The sequence below is a fragment of the Contarinia nasturtii genome, unplaced genomic scaffold (genome assembly GCF_009176525.2).
Source record: "Contarinia nasturtii isolate CC-2019 unplaced genomic scaffold, AAFC_CNas_1.1 Cnas_scaffold_493, whole genome shotgun sequence".
NCBI classification, from domain to species: Eukaryota; Metazoa; Arthropoda; class Insecta; order Diptera; family Cecidomyiidae; genus Contarinia; species Contarinia nasturtii.
The window spans coordinates 4,294,048-4,305,046 of NW_022197846.1; the positions used below are offsets into that span (position 1 = coordinate 4,294,048).

The 10,999-nt window shown below is 32.4% G+C and overlaps 3 protein-coding genes across 4 annotated transcripts; all 3 read left to right on the top strand.

Moving 5' to 3' along the window:
* Positions 1–1,588, top strand: LOC116339277. Its single transcript, XM_031765059.1, has 4 exons — positions 1–129; positions 201–993; positions 1,072–1,352; positions 1,560–1,588. Exons 2-3 carry the CDS (start codon positions 360–362, stop codon positions 1,227–1,229), a joined length of 792 nt encoding a protein of 263 aa, XP_031620919.1. The 5' UTR covers positions 1–129; positions 201–359; the 3' UTR covers positions 1,230–1,352; positions 1,560–1,588.
* A 969-nt stretch (positions 1,589–2,557) lies between these two features.
* On the top strand, positions 2,558–8,938 carry LOC116339178 (methionine--tRNA ligase, cytoplasmic). The gene is made up of 11 exons (XM_031764893.1): positions 2,558–2,769; positions 3,034–3,161; positions 3,228–3,573; positions 4,758–5,244; positions 5,329–5,611; positions 5,666–5,854; positions 6,038–6,293; positions 7,419–7,783; positions 7,856–7,928; positions 8,010–8,103; positions 8,514–8,938. Exons 1-11 carry the CDS (start codon positions 2,667–2,669, stop codon positions 8,833–8,835), a joined length of 2,646 nt encoding a protein of 881 aa, XP_031620753.1. The 5' UTR covers positions 2,558–2,666; the 3' UTR covers positions 8,836–8,938.
* Positions 8,939–9,546: 608 nt separating this feature from the next.
* On the top strand, positions 9,547–10,999 carry LOC116339241 (N6-adenosine-methyltransferase MT-A70-like protein). Of its 2 annotated transcripts, none has more exons than XM_031765007.1 (4): positions 9,547–9,859; positions 9,925–10,099; positions 10,155–10,294; positions 10,613–10,999. In XM_031765007.1, the coding sequence occupies exons 1-4, from the start codon at positions 9,655–9,657 to the stop codon at positions 10,648–10,650; spliced, it is 558 nt and encodes a 185-aa protein (XP_031620867.1). In that variant the 5' UTR covers positions 9,547–9,654; the 3' UTR covers positions 10,651–10,999. The 2 variants fall into 2 exon arrangements, with proteins under 2 accessions (XP_031620867.1, XP_031620868.1); XM_031765008.1 differs by lacking the exon at positions 10,613–10,999 and adding an exon at positions 10,387–10,545.

Genomic DNA, 10,999 nt, shown 5'->3' on the forward strand with positions numbered 1-10,999 from the left:
CCAGAACTTGATAACAACACCATCAAAGAGAAGTACAATAATTTTGAGTTTGATTATGTGCTTGGAATCGATCCAGGAGTTCGTACATGGAACGCCACCGTTCGCAAACACGTTCGATCCGGCAACGAGGTAAGAAACAATAAATTCATTCTTTATTCATCATTTGTTTACTTCTGTGATTTTTTGTACGTAAATCTCAGGAAAACATCACAATTGATGGTCCAAAATACCATTTCAAAGCGAAATATAGCAAACGCAAGCGTAAATCCGATCAATGGACTGAATTGTTGCAAAAACAACGGGAGCTCGACTATAAACGCTATGCATTTTTTCCATCGCCGAAAGGACGTTCACATTGGATGTGTTACATCGCTTATTATGTGAAAATGATGAAACCAGCTATGGCGGTGTACACAACAAGAAAGTTTATTCGACTCCGTCTTGATAAATACATCGAAGAGAATCGGGCCAGTGACAAAATCGCGGCATCACTGACGAAAAAAAAGTCGGCGCTCGTTTTTATTGGTGCAGCTCAAATAGCTCCAAACTCACCAATTGGTATTAAAAAGCGATTGCGATGCCCGGGATTACGACGACTATTGAACAGTTTCAAGAAGTTGGGGAATTGTATTGTACGATTGGTCGACGAATACAATACATCGCAAACTTGTGCAAAATGTTTCCGGCCATTCGATCGACGAACCAAAAGCGATCGATACAAAGTTTGTCAGCATTGTATTCCAAGTGAAGATGAGTCATCGCAATGGAATTTACCGAACGTGATTATCACCATGAAAAGCAACCGAGTGTACCAACAATTGCGTAAATATGCAGTTGATTTTGTTAATCGATTGAATGCAGCCAACCCAGATCATATTCCAATCGATTCAGATGGTTTAGTGTCAAAACTTCAAGTATGTTTCAAAAACTGGCAACTAAACACTGGCATTTGGAAAGATGATCGAGCTCCATTTCAATTTAAAACCTACAAAGGTGAAAAAATATCACTGAAATTAAAAATGTTTAAGAATTTTTTGGCTAACAATTTGTTGTTTACGATTTTGTTTTTAGGTCTTTGTACGGTGTTGGGATTGGACATTCATCCGCAACTATTGAGACCACAGAATCAAAATGCTGCCGTACAAAATCAAGCAGCTGACGATGAGGATTCCAGTGACGATGAGGACTACGTTTATGTTCTCGATGTTTCCGATGACGACCAGTTTTAATTACATGTAGCATTAAGATTTCTTTTTAAATAATATTATTGTAACGTTTTGTTACTATGCTGGGCTTGAGTTTTGTGGCCTTGACCGAAGTACGGGCAGTTCGGTATATAAAATAACTCGTAGGTGAGTATCATTTATTGAACTGAACCGATAGTATATTGATGTTGATTCATACTTAGTAACTGAGTTTATTTTTTCTCTTTTTTCTTTCCATTGCGATGTTGAAAATGACTGAAACTACACTCAAATCCGACCCTTATATTGACCATATGCCCGATAATGGGTGAATTTGCAATACTAAATTGTTCTTATATAATTGTTCCTATAAAGGAATAATAAAACAATATCACAATGAAATAGTTATAATACATTTTATTAATAAATCAAATTCAAGGAAAGCGCCATCTTTAATTCATTTTTTATATCAATAGTAACGCATTTGACACATGGTGGCCATATTGAAGTTAATATTTTTTTGTATAAGGTTGTCAATATTTTTCATGACAATTCTCAATTTTCTACAGAGACAGAACGAGTTTGTACTACTTCTATAAGTTGAAGGAAAAAGGAATCAGAAAGAAAATAAAATGATTGGGCGTTCGATTATCTTGGGTCGCAAATTATTATTACCGCAAAACCAACTTGTCCGATACGGTCATTCACATGGGGGAGTTCCAGGAGAGGTATTTAAAGTTTTTATATCAAACAAAAATTGTATTACAAGCATTACATAATCTGTACTGAATTCATTTTTTCTCTTAACTCCAAAGAATCTCCCTTTCCAATTGAAAAACATTTATCGTTTGACTGCTTGGTTTGCTGTTTTCTTTGGATCAGGTTTGGCACTTCCATTCTTGGTCTTAAGACATCAGCTTAAAAAACAATAGATATTGAAGGTAGTTTATATAATATTTATTTACAGATTTCTACATAACCTCAATAGTTATGATTATTGCATACTTATTTCATAGATATAATTTCGAATTCACAGGTTTTCTATTGGACAACATACATAGAAATTCTATAGTAATAACTTAGTCTAATAAAAGCTGTTAAAATGAACATCCAATTGAAATAAAACAACATTCAAACCTGACAAAGATTCAAAATTTAAAGAGTTTTATTTAAACGATAAATAAATATATAAATGATTATGAATGTCATATAATATTTTTCATTTATTAAATCAATAAAAAACATCATTAAGAATGTCTTAACCTTTTATTCAGACAATCAAATTTTTTGACGTTGATTGAAATGTCAAAGCTATGTTTCACTTTGTAGGAGATATGTTTTTGACACATGTTCATCAGTATAAATATACGTAACCATCTCAACGATATTTTCAGACTTCAGAGTTTTTTGCTGACGCGTGTTGTGTTAGAAATATTTGCAATTTTATATATTTGGAATATATAAATTGACTTAAATTAAAAAATGATTATATATTACAATAAAGGAAATCCTTACGGATTAAAAGTTGAAATATGCGTTCGAGCCTCTGGATCCAATATAAAAATTCAGGAATTCACTTCAGGAGGTAATTACCATTGATTCCGAATCTAACGCAAGTTAATACCTCCAGTAACATAAATGAAATCTAATAATTGAGAAGTATGATTTGAGTTCAGAAACTCAATTTCAAACCCATTAACCTCAAAAACTAAGAAGAAAAAGATTAAAATGATTGATTTATGAAAAGTGTCCATTATTTTTTTTACTCTTCTGTCTTTCAAAAATAATTAATTAATTGTTGTACGACTTTAGGACCTTTGTTTTATAGTATTTTATATTTCTTCTTTAGAACTTGGGAATTACAGTTTTCCACACTTTCCATTGCTTGAACTAAATGATGGAAATCATATTTTTTCGACTGATGCAATAATCAAGTTTCTATTGCCCAATGAGGAATCTCTGGAATTAAGAGATCAAGTAAGTTTGAAATATAATATTCACAGATTTATATTTAAATTTATTCAAATTTATTGTGCATTTTAGTGGTTGGAATGGTGTTCAACACGTTTGGCTCCAGCTATTATAGCCAAAAACACGATGGGACACCAAGAACAAGTCCAAGCCGACTCTATTTTGAATCATCTTATATTACAGTTGGACCAACAATTGACTCAAAAGAATACATTATTTTTAGTTGGATCAAAAGCCACTTCAGCTGATTTTAGTATTTGGAGTTTTTTGGCTCAAGATAAAACGACATTAAAACTACCTAAAGTACATGAATGGTTCAATCGTGTTGCTTCTGAGCCATGTATAAAAACATTGAATTTGAAAATCGATCAAATGAAAATCGATGTAACAGCTGTATCCAACGCAAATAAATTCGGTGGTAAGTTCCATATTATACTTTATAGCTATAAATAAGTCTAGACTACATATATATAGGAACAATTGGTAATGCAAATTCACCCATTACCAGGCACAAATTTACGGTCAAATTTGGACCCAGATTTGTGTGTAGTTTCAGTCATTTTCACGGTTGCCAAAGCATAACATTCAGGTGTGAATACATGTAATAGAGGAACGACAATCATTAGTATCAATTGAATTGTATATGGAAAATCTGATTTTTAATTAAAAACTTTACTCGCCTATGGGCTCCTTCCCTCCGTACTATAGTTGTGCTGTTCTTATGAACGCATATTAAGGCCACAAGATTTGTGTAACACGTTATAATATTTGTTTTATCTAATAATGTATTGATTCAATGCTGCTGTTTGTCAGTTGACATTGTTTGGTGGTCTTCTCAACAATCAGGCACTAGTACTCCAAACATAAGACAAAGTCCTGTGTAATTTGAAGCAAAAACATTAAAAAATGAATAGACTCTATTGTCAATTGATTCATACCTTTGGGCATAATGCATTTTGCAGCAACAATCTCGCGGTGCCAAACAACTGTTTGTGGAGCAGCATCACCATTCTGAGCATTTAATGGCCAATTTTTGTATTTAACAATAACCTTTGACATTAAACGCCCATTCTGAAGTAATTTCACCACATCCTTCCGTTCCTTTTGCAACGCACGTTTGCTAACAGTTTCTACAATTATATCTGGTAGACTGGTGACTGAGTCCGCTAGTTCAGTAATCGGTTTCGCTTTGCAACCATAGCACACTTTAAATCGATGCGATTTTGTGTTCACTGGAAATCGTTCTTGGCAAGTTGCGCATGTTTGTAATGTTCCCCATTCATCTTCTATTTTCACCACTGAATGTCCAAGTTTCTTGACGCTCACCAAAAATTTTCGCAATCCTAGACATCGTTTTTGATCACTTACTCCCTCTAGTTGTTTCTTTTGTTGTATTTTTTAATCTAAGAACTGCACGGTATACAACATTGAAATCAATCTTTTCTTCCATAGAATCAATTTTTATCTATCAAATTTCCATTTTAAGCAAGCTTGAACCAACTTCTGTGGCCATTGAACTATATATTGATTTTTTTCCTTGGTAATTTTACTCCTATTGAAAATTATTTTCATATATTTGCATTTCCATTGTGTTAATTTCAGGTATTTCTCATATTCGTGTTGATATTCCCGTTATTGAAAATGAATCGCGTGGTCTTGATGACTCTCCAAGCTATATATCAGAAAGTATAACTGATATTGAGCTGTCATTTGCTAAAAGTTCATTCGTCTATTTTGAACCAAAAAAAACTACTGAACCGAAAATTATTTTGCCGACACAAAATTTACGAAATGTGTTAGTAACTACTGCGTTACCATATGTTAACAATATTCCACATTTGGGAAACATCATTGGATGCGTTTTATCAGCTGATATTTTTGCGAGATATTCAAGATTGGCTGGATATAATACTTTGTATATTGGTGGCACAGACGAATATGGAACAGCTACCGAAACAAAGGCTATCGCTGAAAACTTGAGTCCTCAACAAATTTGTGATAAGTATTTTGATATTCATAATAGCATTTACCGTTGGTTTGGCATTGGTTTCGACTACTTTGGGCGTACATCAGCTGCCGAACATAAAGGGTAAATTTAATTATTATTTAGCAAAATTTTATTACGTTGAAGTTGATTGTCAGAGTAAATTGTATGTTTCTTGTTCACAATTAGAATTGTTCAACATTTTTTCAAAGAACTCCACAACGAAGGGTTTTTGAAACAAGAAAAAGTGGATCAATTGCTGTGCCAAAAATGTGATCGTTATTTAGCTGATCGCTTTGTTGAAGGAACCTGCCCACACACTGGATGTGGATATGAGGACGCTAGAGGAGATCAGTGTGATAGTTGCGGAAAATTAATAAATGCTATCGAACTTATACGACCTCGATGTAAGATGTGCAACGCAGCACCAATTATTCGGGCATCGAAACAGTTTTTCTTGGATTTGCCAAAGGTTCACTTTAAACTATGAACGAAACTATTGTAAATCTAATTCTACTCTTTTTAGATTGAAGGCAAATTAACGAAATATATCGATTCCGTATCATCTCTATGGACATACAATGCACGTGTTATTACCAAATCATGGTTAAAAGAAGGCCTGAAACCACGCTGCATAACACGAGATTTGAAGTGGGGTGTCCCAGTACCAATGGAGGGATTTGAGGACAAAGTTTTTTACGTGTGGTTTGATGCGGTACTTCATTTTTTTCATAATTCAAATTTCATCTCCTAGTGGTTTATTTAAATAAATAACTATAAATTTTCAAAAAGTTATTCATAAGTGATTTGAAAGAATAATGAATATTTTACAAATTTTATAATCAATCTTCTTATAAGATACTTCATCAATTTTCTTTTTTTCTTTTGGATTCCTTAGGTGCTTGGCTATATATCTATGACCAGTCGATATACAAAGGATTGGAAACAGTGGTGGCAACCAGAAAATCCAGATATTAAAATTGATCTGTATCAATTTATGGCCAAAGATAATGTTCCATTTCATTCTGTTGTCTTTCCATCAATACTATTATCAATGAAAAATAATTTCACTAAAGTCACTCATATAATGGCAACTGAATATTTAAATTATGAAGATGGGAAATTCAGCAAAAGTCGTGGCATTGGCGTATTTGGTAATTTGCTATATTTATTAGGAGATACCCATATTTTAAAGCATCCTAAGATAAAATGACTCACATCCAGATTTACTTTTCTGCACTGTGATCACTACATGCATTTATTCCACATACTTTGCTGTGAATTTGAATTCACGAGCAAAACGAATCTGATCTGGTTCTAGTTTTGACATACAAATAATTTTCGATACATGTTCCATATAAAAGTCACAACAAATTTGAATTTTTGTTTCAATTCCATGCCTTTATTGGTATCTTAATGAGATGAAAATTGTTACAGGTTATTTAAATCTCAAAAAAAGTTCACGGTGATTATGTTACTGCAATCTTATCAATTTTGAATCAACAAAATACAATTAATGTATGTTCCTAGTAATTTAATCACCATAAAAACTTGTGAATCTTAGTTTTTTACCAAAACGAATAATTTAACTAAATTTGAAGAAATGTCAATCAAAAAACGCTGGCTCAAAAACGAAAATTTTAATATAGAGTTAACCTTAATTTGCATTGTAATTTTTTCAAACTTTCAGAATATTATTTCTTCGTGGAAAATAATCCGTGCAAAGTTTCACGTCATTAGGATACAGTAAAGGCATGGCTCCCACACAAAAATTATCGCGATCAATACATATTGCTAAAAAACTAATGAGCTCGTTCCCTCATAGTTTGATTTTAGTTGAAGAGTTATCGTGTTAACAAAAAAGGTGTCGATTTTCCGCCTTTTCAGGCCCTTCATTCTACACCAATTGAACGCCCTAGAATAAAAACAACGTACAGAATGGTTGTTATATCAAATCGGAACACGGCGTTTTTTTTTATATAGAATTGTTGTTGTATTTGAAATGTCCATAGAAAACACGTTTTTGTGTGACTTTAATATTTTGGCCTAATACAATACTTTTCCTACACTAGGTGTGTGAAAAAGTAATATATAATCTTAAAAAATCAACACGAACTCGGACGAACTTGAATTTTAATTTTTGAGTTTCGGGCGGACAAAAACTTGGACTCGGAAAATCTAAAAAATACCATTGATTGACCCAAGCGGGTTTAAATTGAATTTTATTCATTAATTTTATTTTATTAATATAATTAAAAAATTTTGGTCGGTCACTTTAGGGAATGATGCACAAGATACTGGCATCCCAGCAGATGTTTGGCGGTATTATTTGGCTGCTGCGCGTCCTGAAGCTCAAGACTCCAGTTTCAGTTGGAATGATTTGGTAGCTCGTAACAACTCTGAACTCTTAAATAATTTGGGAAATTTTATCAACCGTGCACTGGTCTTTTGCGAAAAAAATTTCAATTCTATCATTTCTACAGTTGTACTTTCTGATATTGAATGTAATTTATTAGTGGTCATAAATCGTGAAATAAAAGGATATATTGCTTGTATGGAAAAGGCAAAATTACGAGATGGAATCCGGCATACCATGTCTATCTCTCGACATGGAAATCAATATCTACAACTTCAACAGCCATGGGTATTAATATTTATTTTATTAAAAATTACAATTCCATTATTTAAAAAATGTTATCCATTCTTCTCATCATAGGTATTACTCAAAGGTTCAGAAGAGGAAAAAAAACGTGCTGCCACTATAATATCTTTCTGTTGTAACATTGCATGTAAGTTTTTAAGTACATAAAAACAATGTTGGTCCTCACTAAATATGTTGGTCCTCATTCATTTGAATTTTTTTTTTAAAGGTATTTTGGCCAGTTTGCTATCACCATTCATGCCGGAGACCTCACGTAAAATTTACAATCAACTTAATATTGAATATGTTCCGTTGAATGTAGAGTAAGTGCCTTCAGTAATTCAACGTTACAGTGCATAACATTTTTAGTAACTTTGGAGATGTAAATGACAGAGTTCACTCACTCTTGCCGTCTCTATACATAATATTTATATATTTACAGCCAGCCAAAGTCAACTCAACGAAACGATTATTTTAGCTATAAAAACACTTCCAATAATTCAATCACTTCTATTGATTTCACTTCAGTTCAAGTTCCAACTTTATCTGACTTCTGAGCTAACTGGAAATATCTTTTTTTTCTTGGCTTTATTGATCCAAATTTATAACTTCAATTAATAACTTTCTAGCTAACTCTTTTTTTTTTCCTTCCATTGATGACGTTGAAAATGACTGAAATACACACATATGTTGCGTTAATTTCGAATGCAATGTTAACAATTGTTTACTACAGTAAACCAGCCCTGCAGCTCTTTTTGAAGTCAGGACATCGAATCGGCAAACCATTTCCGCTTTTTGATAAAATTGAACAAATCAAGCTGGATGAATTGAAACAAAAATATGGTGGATTTCAAAAATCTCAAGAGAAACCTAAAGTGAACTTCAATTTTCAAAATATTGAAGACGCAGAAAGAGCTGTAGATATTCAAGGGAACAAAGTTCGAGAATTGAAGGCATCCAAGGCTGACAAAAGTGTCGTTCAAGAGCAAGTAAAAATACTTTTAGATTTAAAAAAGAACTTAGAAATCTATCGAAACCAGATTGCTTCAAAGTGAGGAACTCAATTTAACAAACAGTTCATATTCATATAACATTGTGTACTTTATTTATTGTATTAAAAATTCAAATAAATAAATTATTCGAATTCTGCATCAGTTATAATTTTTCTTATATAATACATATTATTTAAAAATGTTTGACCATTGCAATGAAGAATGCAGATTCCACATTAATAGCATATTACAGTATAAACTTTATTTATGCTATAATGTGGACCCAATTGTGATAAAAAAGAGAATATCAAAGTGTACCATTGTAGACGCTCCAATTACCAGAACTAATTATGACGGAAAAGAGCCAAAGAAAGCTGTGTTAAAAAATTGGTCGCAAGAAGCATCATTAAATCAGCAAACCAACCAGTAGAATTTCAACTGGGACCAATAGAGTCTCCTGGCTACTATGCTTGAATGGAATTCGAACAGAAGACGACGCAGAGAATGTTAGGGATTAAAAGTTGCTATTTTTTACCACGACAGCCATTTTTCATAGTTAGTTTTTCATACTGAGAATTAGGTAGTGTAGCCAGGTGCTAATATACAATGGAAAACACTATAATTCAGTAGTATTTGGAGGTTTGCCTCTCCTCCGGGAAAGTGAAGACCTTCTTTATCGATTTTTCTTACATTAGATAGACGTCATTAAACGATCTCTTTCATATTTTGCGCACGCAGTGAGTGCATTTATAAATCGTTTGACATATAAGTCACGATTTAGCTAAAATCTGTCAATATATATTTATTACAAAAAAAAAATCAATAAAATTCAATATACTCTGTGTTTTGATACATTTTTATTCCGCTATTTTTTTTCGAAAAATGTCTGATGCTTGGGACGAGATCCAAGCGATAAAAAGCAAAAGAAACAGTTTACGTGAACGTTTAGAAAAACGTAAAAAAGAAAGACAAGATATCTTAGGTAACTCCAGTTGTGCTTTATCCGCATCATTACCGGCAATTATTTCAACGAAAACTGATGAGACGAAATCACAACTAAATGAAATATTTACAACAGTTGACAATGGTTAGAGTGTTCTTTTTAATATTCAAATGTATTTACTGTATATAATGTTCTATGCATTACCATAGAATCGGATCCAGATATTGAACGATTACTGTTACAAATTCTGTCGGACAGTGCTTTATTATTGCCTATAAACTCTACTCAGTTGATTGAAAAAATTAGCTCAAGGCGGTTCAAACCAGTTTCATTGAATACATTAAGCTATTTTCTGCAGAAGTTTGCTACACAAGCATATATAAGGTATGCAAACATCAGATTTGAATCGACAAAAATAAAATAGTCTAATTTATTACAGCATTAAAAAAAATTCCCACTCCAATAAAAATGGATTTGAAGTGTACTTGGTCGATCATTCACGTATACAATCATTATATGGTGAATTACATGATGATAATGATACGAATGAAGTTATTGAGGGTTTCTTAAAACGAAAGTGTAAGTAAATACAAATTTTATATTATATTTTATTATAATAGTTATAGCAACAAACAGTTGTTAAAACATCCATTGCCCATATGTCACTGTAGAATTTGGTCCAATTTGCAATGAAAGAGAAGGATAAAGAGAAAAAATTTCTGTCAGAAAACTATGAATCAACAACAAATAATCTCTATCTATACTCAGTACTCACGTACGGGCCCCTGCTATCCAAACTATCGTTGTACTGTTACAAAGCGTACAACAAGACCACAAAATTTGCAAGCCTTACTATGCTAACTAATCGTTATAATATTATTTTTATATAATTTTTAGATTCAATGCAGTGTTTTGTCAGTTGCGATTGTTTGTAGAAATGTCACCAAATTTGTAGAAATTTCAATCAAAAAAAGATTGGCTCAATCTATATCGATTAAAACGTCTCCGGTAGTTAGTTTATCAACTAGGTAAAATACCTATCTTCAGCTGAGGTCAATGATAATAAAATGTCATACATCCGTAAGATGAACTTTCCCGCACTGTGATCCACAACATGCATTTATTACATATCTTTTACTGTAAATATGAATTCATGAGAAAACTGAATTCGACATTAATTTTGTGATACAAATAATATTCGACGCTCTTTTCATACAAACATTTCAAAAAAAATTGGATTTTTGTGTGGGAGCCATGCCTGTTTAACATCGTAATGATGTGAAA